Source organism: Chiloscyllium punctatum, chromosome 32 (assembly GCF_047496795.1).
Source record: "Chiloscyllium punctatum isolate Juve2018m chromosome 32, sChiPun1.3, whole genome shotgun sequence".
Classification (NCBI taxonomy): Eukaryota; Metazoa; Chordata; class Chondrichthyes; order Orectolobiformes; family Hemiscylliidae; genus Chiloscyllium; species Chiloscyllium punctatum.
The window spans coordinates 15,554,591-15,568,083 of NC_092770.1; the positions used below are offsets into that span (position 1 = coordinate 15,554,591).

General features: G+C 35.8%; 1 protein-coding gene across 2 annotated transcripts in view; it reads right to left on the bottom strand.

The window, feature by feature from the left end:
* cpsf6 (cleavage and polyadenylation specific factor 6) overlaps positions 1-13,493 on the bottom strand; it is a 53,816-nt gene that overhangs the window by 16,316 nt on the left and 24,007 nt on the right. For both annotated transcript variants that reach the window (XM_072551711.1, XM_072551712.1), the window contains exon 9: positions 11,359-11,558. In XM_072551711.1, coding sequence (XP_072407812.1) covers positions 11,363-11,558 — 196 coding nt within the window. In that variant the 3' untranslated portion in view covers positions 11,359-11,362. The remainder of the gene's footprint in view (positions 1-11,358; positions 11,559-13,493) is intronic.

The following is a 13,493-nucleotide window of genomic DNA, read 5'->3' on the forward strand; positions in this document are numbered from 1 at the left end:
AACTAATCATGTTGACAATTAACCTTTTGATTAAGAATCATTATTTAATAGCAATGGAGTAAATAACAAATGATTGCGTAAACTGCTCTTTAAACCTAGCTGATGCATTCACTAGAAATGTCACTGCACACTGTAAGCCCCTTAAGTTATCCAGAAGATTCATATTAATGTATCAGAAGTGACTATAAGCAACAGCTTTTCTACATTTCAAGCGTATTCAAAGCTGATAATATTTATTTCAATGCCTAGTTGAAACAAATATAGCAGTCTATTAAACAGCAAGGCCATACAAAACAATTTCATAAAAAGTGAACCAATTGTAGTAAAATCTAGAAATGTTGCAATGCCACGTCTCATAGCATACTATATTAGCAGCAATCATCTGGCTCTCAACTTGTTGTTGAAGAATAAAGTTTTACACTCCATAAAACTGAACCCATATTTTACAATCTCCATGAGACAACATTTCCCCATGGCTGCACGGAACCGATCTCCACCAGGGACACACAAAAGGTTGTCCAAATTGCACCAACATGGATTAACTTTGAGTGTGTTAGTTCAGAATTTAAGACTATATTCAAATTTAAAAGGAAAAGATTATTTAATTGAAAAGATTAGTTTCAACTATAGCATTTGACAACTATATTTCTACTGTAAGAGAGAGGACAGTGAAACTTCTATAGGCATTAAAAACTAAATTCTCATGTATTTGAGGTCCAAGCATTCATTAACCAGTTAGTTCTGTCACCAGATTATGATGATACTGAGTGATGAGCAATTTAAAAATAAGCTTAACACTAATATTAACTCACTAAATAAATCTACCATGTTTAAAGCTTTATTTTCAGTGCTATGCTAATACAATAGAAGACAGCAGCCACATCTAGAATTGATTTCAGTTAATCCAGAGTAAGACAGACCTCAATCACTGCTCAATCTAAAGCTCTGCTGAAGCTGCCACTTCCATTTGTGGGTTGAAAGGCTAGGTAAAAATCTTCCACCTGCTTTGCCACTGAGCAACGAAAGTGAAGCAGAGATTTAAAATGGATAAATTTGCTGTCATCTAATACACAAATCAGTGTCTTAGTTACCACTGAAATGTTAACAAATTTACTATAACAAACTGGAAAGTAACAAGAGGTCTCAGAATTCCCGATGACTGAAGTTTATTAGCTACTTTCAATAAATCCAATGTGTTTTCGTCTTTCCATTGAGCCAATTTATTTCTTAAATCTTTAGACCAAACGGTTTACAATCTATATGAGCAATAAGAAACCTGGTGCTTAACTTCCCTCTCTTTGTTAGGGTGGGATGGGAGGTTGGTAGTGTAAAGGGGTGAGACACAGCAAAAGTGAGAGCCAGAGACTGCGAGAGCCTCTCAGAACAAGAGGACTGAGTTAAACAACTTAGGGCAAGACGAGAACAAATTTTGTTTTACAAATGTTTTGTGAATCTTTGGAATTCCCTACCAGGAAGGGCTGGTACCAGGCAATGAGTTTATGACATGTGGATCAATCATTTTCTCGGTATTACAAAATATCAAGTGAAATGGGGCTATTATCTGGGTGAAAGATCTTGGCTGATCTGCCTCAGTCTAATTAAATAGTAAAGCAAGGTACAGAAGACAAAGAGCTTATTCCCACTTCCCATGTTCCTACACAACTTGACACATTAGCAGTAAGTGATTACATATTGCTCGAAAGGTTCTTAGCTTAAAAGAATAAGGAATTTTTGAAATCGATAGTGGATGGTTAGCAGATGCCAGATTGTTAAAGTTCCTCAGACTGGTGTTACAACAAAGGACAATAAATGGATCAGAACCAGAACATTAAAATTGAAGGATAAAACATTCATGCATAAAATATATCAGAAAACAAAGTCTATTTTGTTGAAATCCAAAGAGGATTACAATTAGACACCAAGTGTTAGGTGCTGTTATTAACTACAAATATGGGATGTTAATGCACAATTTTTATATTTACAACTTAGCAAACTTATTTCACAAATACTTTAGTGCAGTTTAAAACAACAATTCTATTCTCTAGAAATAATTAGAACAGAACTGACATAAGGATACATTTCCTCTGTTTCATTCAGCTGTTTGATTTATTTAGGCATGGATTCCCAAATGCTTCAACACAGCAATGGCTGCTATAAAGCTCAGACTACATTAGGACAGTGCAAGCTGCATTTCAACTCTGGTTTTCTTTTCGTGTTGGTTGTTATGTCCTAGTAAAACTGAAACCGAACTGCTGCTGCAAAAACAACGTGGTTTTCAATGTCATCAACCCATTTACTTTTTTTTGTGGGGAATGGGGTTGAAGAGAAGAGAAACATGAGGAGAGCATGGACAAGGGAGAGAAAGGCAAACAGGATGAAAGAGAGAGGGAGAAAGGGGAGCTGGCTTGAGCGGTGAAGAGAGGGGCTAGCTGGGGCAGCATCTTAGAGTGCACATCTACGCCCCGCCACAATAAAATACTCAACAAATAAAGCCTGCAACATTCAACATCTCTTCCAATCCTCACATATTCTCAAAGTGGGAAATGGTAAAAATCAATTGGCTCTTGGAAGAGATAGTTGGCGTTGCACTGAATTAGGTCATATGCATTAGAGTTAAGAACATTAAAAAGAGTGAGAATATTGTTGGTCCTACCCTGAACTCAACTAATCTACATCACAATCTGGTGAAGGGTTACAAATGGTTTATTTCACCAGTTAAGATTCCAAAATCATTAAAATATCAATTTTAAAACATGGCTTGGTGTGTCAACATTTTATTTAGACACCGACTGTCTAATTGCAATAATCCATTTGTATCAACAAGACCAAAACTAAATTGGAAAGCTATAATCAGTAGAAAACAATGTCCAAAAAACTCCACAAACTTGCAAAAGGAATGAAAATTACTCAAACACCCCTGAATGCTATTTAAAAAGACAGCTTTATAACATTTGAATATGCAAATAACGACAACTTACAGTAGTACACACAGCAGCTGGGCTATTGGTAATTAGGATAATCAAATTTACACTGCCATTGACTATGGGTGATATGATAATCAACAACTCCTTTCCTGCCATTTCTCCATAACCCTCTATTTCCTTAATGATTAAAAAGGTGTCTCAGCCTTCAATATTCTTAATGATAGTCCCTTGCAGTAAGGAATTCTGACTCATACCCTCAAGAACTCCCTCATTTGTACTAATTGCATGAATCCTTTTTCAAGATTATGAACTCTGATCCTGGACTCTCCAATAAAGGGAAACAATCTTTCTGCATCTACCCAGTCAAGTCCCTTAAGAATCTTATTATCTTCCAGTAAAGTTGCCTCCAATGGGTACAGGCACAACCCACTCAAACTCTCCTCAAAAGAGAATTCCTCCATACGCAGGATCAACCTAGTGAACCCTTTGAATTGCCTCTAATGCTAGTAAATAGAGAATTATACAGCATAGAAATAGACCCTTCAGCCCAACCAGTCTATGCTGAACATAATTCCAAACTAAACTAGCCCCATGTATCTGGCCCCTTTCCCTCCAAACCTTTGCCATCTATCCTTAAATAAAAGGAAATCTTAACTGTTCAGTGTTCTAGGTGCAGGGAACTTGTGCCTTGCGTAGTTTTAGCAAAACTTGCCTATTTTTATACTCTTATTGCCTTTGAAATATAGATCAACAACCTATTTGTCTTTCCCACTACCCTGTAAACCTGGACATGAGTATTTTTGTGATTTATGCACGACGGTTCCCAATTCCTCCTGTGCTGTAGCTTTCTGCAGTCTTTCTCCATTTAATTTTAATTGTAATGAAAGTTGCACAAACTCAATGCTGTTGTCACAATGGGAAGCTTAATTTCCCTACAAAAGAAGGTCTGAAAATGCTTTAATGATGGAAACCTTAAAAAAGTTCTCTTTTGAAGGGGTTTGCCCAATGGAGGAACTAAGCTTATTGCTTTCTGGGGATATTTTAAAATGATGTTACACTTGGATTGACAATGACATCAAATGCAAAATTAATTGTCAGCAAATCCAATATTTCCAAGTTCAAAATCTTTCCATACATGTGTAAGTACTTCATATTAAATTTGCCCTTTCTTCGTCTGTGAGGTTGAAAGGATTTCAATCATATAGCAGATATCACAATTATGGTATAAATACACAGCCAATTGAAGTGAAATTTTGCAATACAACTTAAGCACACAATAATGGTGTTGCAGTGTACACTCTGGTCCTTCACCAAAAACAAAATGTTTATTTAGATTTCATTTCTACATGAAAATTTTGAAAACCCAAGTCTTTACAAGACTTGTTCTGAGAATGATTCCATCAATTTAAAATTATGCTCTGCACACCCACATCCATGTCATTAATGAAAATGAAGGAGATAGCAATGGTTCCAAATGTTGAGGAACCCTGATGTAGGCCTTGTTCTTGTTCAAACAGCATTCAATCACCACTTCGATTTCCTGTCATTAAGCATCTTTTTGTACAAACTGCTACTTTCCATGTGTTGTAGGCTTAAACTTTTCTAAGCTTTAGTGATAACTTGTACCCATTTCTGAAATCCATTACACCACATTAATCCTATTTAATCTCATTAACTCTTAAGTCAAGTTAAATATGATTTGTCCTGGCTTGGTTGAATTAAACCAATTTTTTTCCCAAGTGGCTGTTAATGATAATAAAAACAAAAATTAAATACTTTTCGGCTATAGAGATCTTGAAAGTTCAAATCCATGTTTTGCAGTTTCCATATTTATCTTTGTATCATTTATGGACAACATATAACATTTGCAATTATCCAGCCATCTAGACACCAGGACAATTGAAAGATTGTGCCTACTGCCCGCACAGCTTCCAGCCTTTCTTACATAGTTGCATCTGGTCTGATCCCAGTGATTAAGTATGGCCAGCTTAAAATGTTTCCTCTTTGAAAGGGCAAGAGATAAAATTTGACAGAGTGTTCAAATTTGCCAGGAGTCCAGACAGACTAGACAGGGAGCAACCATTCCCATTACTGGGAACACAGAACAGGACATCAATTTATGGGGAATTTAAAATAAACAAAGGTGACAAGAAAAATAAATTTAAATAAATTAGTGGTTGGTTAGCATCTGGAATGCATCAATGACTACTGGAGACAGATTCATCATGGCTTAAGAGAGAACTGAGATAATTATGAGAAAATATCTGTAGAGCTACAGAAAAAAAAACTTGGCTCTCAAAAAACCAGTACTTATAATGATCACAGAACTGCATTCTGGTGTTGTGAGAACAGCCTGCTTGTCAACAGCGCATAGTTCATTTCAGCTAATATTAATAAGCAACTTTGTAGAGATGTTCTTACAGTACGTGACCAGCAATTGCTGGTCAAGACTGAATTCTAGTTCCTCTATGCACTTCATTTACACTCATGCACCAATTATAAAAATAAAAGCACGAGCATTAAATCAAATTATCCTGGCTTCAAGAAAAGTTGGTGTCCAATGAGGTCACAAATTATGCCTAGCAGTATTAAAGCCAGTCCATACAAACGTTTGATTGGGCTAATCAGATGTTACAATCTACTCAGACCAAAGATTTTAATTCTTACTACATACAGTAAAAGCGTCGAGTGTAATTTTAATGCATGCTGGAGCAATACATCTTTGGAGGTGGTTTTGTGGTGCAATGTGTTGAACACATTAAATGAATAAACCAACATGTGAAAATCACTTTCTACAACTTTATTAAGTGCTCTAATATGGCAAATCCACATACCAAGATCTCCAGATAGGAAATAATGTCTCATGGTGATTATATAGGTACTACCAATATTGAAAATGAAATCTCAACAAAGCTTGAAAATGGAAATACTTAGATGACCAGCTTTTACAATGAAATTTCTTCACAGTACAAACCTTTAAGGCACACGAATTCCAAAATACTCTATAAAAAGGTATCATAGTGCATTTATTCAAGGTTTAACATCTATGGATACTTTCTACACTATTATTTTGTAGTGATATAAAACATTTGAAGAGTTGATGAATCTTGTAAAGAAAGCAGAATGCATGAATATTAAGCTAAGAACAGCCAGTAGGGAGAGCTATGTCCATTTTCTGGGCAATCTATCCAGGAAACAGGATTAGGAAATAGAGTAAAAGCAAAATACTGTAATGCTGGAGGTATAAAGATTTAAAAAGTGTTGAGAGAAACCCAGTTGCTTGCCAGCATCTGTGGACAGTGAAATATTTAACAATCTGAAACCAAAGACTTGAAGCAAAGCCATGCTGCTCTTAATGTGTTCACTGCTTCTCTCTCCACAGATGTTGCCAGTCCTGAACTTTCTCCAGCACTTTGGTTTCAGTTGGGAATTACAGAATTCAGATGATTAAGCCATTTAAAAGGGATAGGGTTGAAGCTGAATCCAAATATGGGTCACAAAACAATGCACATAATTTCTATTCCACCAAAAAAGGATGTAATCACTGCAACCATTAAAGCTTTAAAAAAGATTAAAACATTCACAATCCAGATATAATTAGGAAATCAATAATAAAAACACAATGAGAAATGGCACAAAACAACTGATTTGATATTTAGAATTTTGAAATAATAGGGATAACTGTATTTTTACTTGGCGATCACATTCGAATTATATTACAAAAGCAATTTTGCACACCCGTGGACAGTTAAGTTTAAAATTATATTTATACAGATAACAAAGCCAGCATTTTACAGCATTTACACAACATACAAAACTTTTACAATGGAGTATTTTGTACAAGCCCCTGCTTTTGATTACTGTGGATAATTCCTCATGCAATTTGTAGCCTAAATTTGTGTGTACAAGACGACTATTAACAATACTTTATTCACCACATTAAGGCACTGTACCCCTAATTGGCTTATAAAGATGAAATAGAAATTTTCTGCAACTGTAAAATGACATAAGCAGCACTACAGGAGCTACCATTTCACAAAACAAAAAAAAACAGACAGGTTTCCTAAATTTGCAGGGAATGTTGAGACAAGCAAATAGTGAAAAGGTGCAACACAGAACGAATTTAAAAATGGGACATCTTACTGGAGTACATTTTGAAACATCTATATTAAAAAAACATTATTTGAAACAATTCAAGGATCTGAAGCAACAAACTATTTTTATTTTGAAATTAAGATTTAGTGAGGATTAAGTTGTTAGACTTTTGCTAGATACAGGACATGGCCAACTTTTCATTGTGGGGTCAGAGCAACTTTAGTTTTTCTCCAAAGGAAATCCAAGGGAAAGTTTCAAGAAAACCAATTTGAGAAATACTGGTTACCAATATGAAGGTCCAATTTAAAAACTTATAATTGAGACCACATTCTAGATAAATATACACACAGACTTTCAAGGAAAAATACAGACCATCTGATTCAACCTTCAAAGGTAAACAGTTTTACAGATCAGTCTCAGTCACAGGTGCCAAACACCACCAAATTATATCACAAGTGTATGCACACCGCCTTGAATATTAGACTTCTTTTGAAAGGTTTTATGTGCAAACTGCTCTATAAATTTGGTGAAACTCTACAAGCTCACATGAGATTGCACTTGAATCTTAGTCATTAATGTATAACAAAACAGAACCAAAACGTTGCTAGCAAATGGGAAATTCTCAGGGAAGACTGTACAACTTCAATTGCATATGTTTAATAAACATTTTAATCATCTTTCTACGTAACGTACAAAGATTAATGCCCCCTCCTGATAAAGAACCTCTTTGCACCCTTCCAATTGACGCTCAAATCACATGCATGAATTAGAGTTGCCAGAGACATCTTATTAGCCAAAATAATAATATAAAACTTCAATTTAACGTCATTAAATTTGACACTTGCAGTGACTATAACTATTTAATTTGAGAGACTGTTCAAGAATATACTGTGCAACTTTGTTACAATAATTTGTATTGCAGACAATTTACATGTAGTGGTAGCATGCACAAAATAAAATGCAGATAAGAACTTGTAACCGAATTCCATAATATTAAAATCATTATGAAGGTGTTCTTCAGTAACTACAATGAAAGTCAACAAAAACCCAACCTAGTGCTGAATGAGTGTAAACAGCTGGTTTCTTTTGGCATCATTGCTTTAAGGTAGCAACAGATAATTGCAGCACTGTTCAATACTAAAGACAGTTCTTAGAGAGGCAACTTATGGAAATGCATGGTCAGATGAAAAACTCAAGTCAACCAGGCTTCAATTGTACACAAATATCAGATTCAAACAATTGTTCTTTCAAACTACAGTAAACTTCAAACTGTGAAACCTGTTTACACTTAGTGATAGAAATTATCTCCAGCAACGATATTGAATTGAAGATGGAATTGAACAGCAATGAGGAGGATAATTGTCCAATTAAGGAATAGTGAGCAAAAATATTCAAAAGCCAAATACAGGATGGAAAATTATGATAAAGACGTTTGATTGCTTATTTTTCATCATATAAACCACTGATTGCTATTTATTATCTTTTCTCCTTAAGAGTTTAGGACTGATTTCTCTGTGGCTCAATTAGTACAGTTTAGTGCCAATAACTGGAAATATCACAAAATTAAACATGTAAAGACTACAGCACAACTACACTATTAACCTCAACCAAGTAAATGTAATAGACTTAAGCAACGTAACTCTCAACCTAAGTTCCTGAAATGCTTCACATTAGAATCCTTAAATCCAAAATGTTCTTAATACTAAGCAATAGTGATTGAAGAGGTCTGTTGATATTCAGCAATGTCTTTATGACTAATTTGCTACAATTTATCTCATGAACTTTGTAACTGCAATACTTGGGAATGACAAAAATCAGAGTTGCTTTCAGATTTCATTATGTAATGTATATCAGCATACCATAGACATTCAGCATCTCAAATTTAATACAAAACAACTTGGGGAAAATCACTTAAATTCAAGAGATTTACAGAGGGAAAGCTAGAACTTTATGTATGAATAGTATAAAAACAAAACAGCTTTCCCTGGTATGGGTGTTTTTAAAATCTCACAAAAGAAACCATTAAAACATCCAAGGCATGATCGGTGATCGGGTACCCATCAAATTAAAAAACTGGAGAACAAGTTTTTTTATGAACAAGCCCATTTACCAAATATATATACTGAAGGTCAAAAAGCAAAAAATGAGAGTTTTTCTAAAAATACCAGTTGCTGGATTGAGAAAATTCTCAGAAGTCTCTAAATAGAGTTATGGACCATCAGAGCTTTAAGTGCAAGTCAGAGGCAAGAATTTGAATTTACTTTTTAAACTAACTTTACAATAAACTTCGACAAAAAATTCAAATAGCCCATTACTGTTACCAACTTATTTACCTGTGGGGAAAAAGTAAACTGTCGACCAACTTGTAAGTTTTTTTTCTGAATGTGATACTTGAAGACTGCATCACAACAAACATCACCTAAACATTTGTTTATTTAATGACTCATCATTGCTATGCTCCCTTTGCTTTGTCGTTATGGGCTAACTCAAAAAAATTAATAAATGCCAACGGTTACGGCATAATTTATACTCAAGTCAAGACTTTAATGAATTGTAGTTTATTGAAAGCAAGTCAAAATGCCTGGACAAAAAGACGTAGAATAAAAGGGTCTTAACAAATAGCACATGTTCCATTTTGAAAGTTAATCCAAGGTAATTATGCAGGATTGGCCTAATCTGGAAACTATTTACACCAAGTGTAAAACACTGGAAAGCTTTAAACTGAATATTTATCCAGGCAGCTGAAAAGAAAACCTATAAGACAATTTGTGGGGGTGCATGAAAGCATCTTGGAGGTAAAGTACACATATCCGTCAGCTTCAAGTGCATAATACATTAAGTTGCTCTTTTCAGTAAATGTGCCAGAAACCTCCAAATACAATTCTCCAGTCTCAAACACCACCCAATAATGCAAGGATTGCCAGTAAGTTTATTACAACACCTTTTATAAATGCAGTCAGAATATGGGGTGGCACAGTGGCTCAGTGGTTAGCACTGCAGCCTCACAGCACCAGGGTCCCAGGTTCGATCCCAGCCTTGGGTGACTGTCTGTGTGGAGTTTGCACATTCTCCCAGTCCCAGTGTCTGAGTGGGTTTCTTCCCACAGTCCAAAGATGTGCAGGTTAGGTGAATTGGCCATACTAAAAATTGTCCATAGTGTTAAGTGCGTTAGCATGTGGGTTACTCTTTGGAGGGTGAGTGTGGACTGGTTGGGCCGAAGGGCCTGTTTCCACACTATAGGGAATCTAATTTATCATTTGTTCAGTATATCATGGTCTTTAACTCATTTTGTGGGGAATATAAACTTTGCTGCCTCATATGCTCAATGGTTTAGGATTAATTACTGTGGCCAATTACTTTGACAAACACACACCACCCCCCACCGCGATCTGTAAATTTAGCAATTAAGAAATGCTCAAGTTTTGTGTGTTAGGTCCCTGTAAAAATCTAATTCTCCATCAAAAGAATACGTATCAAAGCCCCATTCCCCCAAATATAAAAACTAATCGAATAGCTACACAAAAGAAAATCTTAAAATTAGTGCATATTCCAACCTCAAATCAAATAGCAAAATTACAAGTACATCCTTTAGATATCAAAAACTTACTTCTGGAAAGCTGTCCGGTTTATATCAGAATTACTTACACTTGGAAGCATTTCTACAACATACTAAATCACCCAGAAATCTTTCTAGCTTAGGAACAGTAAACAGAGTTATAAAAGGGTGAATAAAAACTGAAGCCCAAATAGTAATCTTCCAAGCTGGAAGCACAGGGACAAAAGGGAGCTTTGTAAAAAGCCAGCATTCCTGCATCAATGACATTGGCATTGAACTTATTAGTAAAAAGAAGTGCTCCACAACATTTGTGCTGAGACAGGGGACAGAGATAAAAGATAATGGGAAATAAAGAATCCAAAATACAATTTGATGCAGAACTTCACACTATCCAAGGAACCCAAGGAACTTCTGCAAATGAATTTCAAGACATGGTTCTCGACCAAATTCTAAACTTCAGCAGAAATCGAGAATAGAAGAATGAGCTGATAACCCCAAAACTTTGAAAATTCTTACATGTACAGCAATGATTTAATCTGTAAGTGTAAATGAATTAAATTATAATTAACAATAAATTAGACACCAACACACCTCTGGCAATAAATTCAGGAATACTTACCGAAATTAAGACTTATCTGACTGTGGTTAACAGGTTCTTTATAACTTAAGGTCCCAATCGAATGCTACTTCACAAAATTGAAGAACCTTACATCTGCTTGTAAAATAGGCAGAAATGTCAAACATAATTTTACAGTTAAAAACAGATAAAACAGAGAAACCCACCTATTTAACGATGACGATACTCTCGTTCTCTGTCTCTCTCTCTGTCTCTATCACGCTCACGATCACGATGCCTTTCCCGCTCTCTACTTCTTTCACGGTAATAGTCATCATGTCGGTCACGGCTTCGTGAGCGCTCTTTGTGGCGTCTGCTTTTCTCTCTTGATCTACTGTGATCCCTCTCACGTGAACGTTCACGTTTTCTAAGATGGGTTTTAAAAAAAAACTGATCAACCTAGAGTTAAGTAGTCATATTTAATTCTGTGTTTTGCCTGGTTGAACAGGTTAATTGACGAGTTTCTATCAGTAGTAGTGTCACATCCTGAGAACTATTTCTAGATTTTGTTTTGGCTAGCTGTTCATGATCAGCCAAAATCTTTTTCCTTCACCTAAAGAAGGATGTCAGTACCCTGAGGCACTATCTGCCTCCCTGTTTCTGAACAGATAGTTCTCCTATAATGCCGTGGTTGCGTTCCAGCAAAACCTTAATAGAAATAAACTCACTTTTCCCATTAGTGCCATTAAGGACAGACAGTAAAAAAACAAAGGCAAAAGTGAGGACGGCAGATGCTGGAAACCAGAGTTTAGGTCAGGGTGGTGTTGGTAAAGCACAGCAGGTCAGGCAGCATCCGATGAGCATGAAAATTGACGTTTTGGTAAAAAAAATCACTCACGATTCCTCAAAAAGTACCCAAAAGTTAACGCAAAGCATAGCACTGCATGATTGAAGATTGAATCCATATTCATTATGAAAAAGTAAATTTAACACTGTACATATAAAAAATGTTAAGAAAGCTGCTCTCTGTAAAGTACCTTTCACAGAAAACTGCTGTCAGCACCTGACATTGGTGCATGCACAATATGGCACAAATACCAGAACTGAATGGGTGCACGCAGAATGGTGTGGACACCAGCACATGTGCAAAATGGCACAGACACCAGCGCATGCGCAGAATGAAGAGCATGAACAGATCCCTGCTGGAATCACGCTATTACAAACAAGGGTGAGCACTCTTGAAAATACTGTTCTCTAATTCTTCAGCAATGTTAAGCCAAACCATGCTGCCATAATGTACATTATCCCAGAACTACCTGCAATTGAACGTAATGTATAAAATGATATAATGCATATCATGGAATTTCCAAAAACATTCCAGAAATTTCCACCTACAAAGAATCAATATCTGTCAAGAAATCATTGATATTTATCTAGAGAAGTTAATTTCTAGATAGTTGTACGTTAAACATGAAGCAGAAATGGCAATTAACAGACTTCTTTGTGTTCACTATGTGCTCAGCTAAAGAAATTTACAACGTTCAATCTATATCAACCTCATCTCAGGTTTTATCCTCCACTTTTCCCGAGCAGTCTTTTTTGAATTTCCTACTGCATTTATCAGAGTTGCAAATGGTAGCAACTCTTCAATTTCAATGAAATTCTTACATAACCCTGAATGCCTCTCCAATTACTCTCACTGCTTCTCAATTTTAGACAAATAAGAAGGGGAGTCCTGGCATCATGCTAGCATTTTATTTTTACACGTTCCGCAATAACTCCAGATAACATTTGTTACAGAGACTAAAAATGTTTGTGATCCTCTGTGATCCAACACAAATTCCATACAAGTTTAATCTAACATTTCACTTATAATCATATCCTTTAGAAAAGATACTTTTTAAAAAAAAGTAAATAGCCTACTGATCAGAGGTAGTGATCGGTTATCTGTTCTCCAACTCTAACCATTCCTTATCTTCTAAAGGAAAAGGCTTGGTACTGCAACTGCTCTGCCCAGGACAGTAAGAAACGACTCAGTCACACAAGCCAACCTTCCATCCACTGCTTCCATCTGTACTTGTTTCTGCGTTAGGAAGAGAGCCAACATAATTCAAGACACCTCCTACCCTATTTATAACCTTTTCCAACCTCTTCTGTCAGGCTGAAGATACAAAAGCTTAAACATGTATCTACAGGTTCAAGAACAGCTTCTTCCCTGCTGTTAGACTTCTGAATGGACCTCTCAAATTTAATGCTGACCTCACTGTGTTCCTTTTCTGCAGCTATAAGATTGTATTCCATATTCTGTTCTATTACCCTTATGCACAATGGTGCGATCAGCGTGAACTGCACACAAAACAAA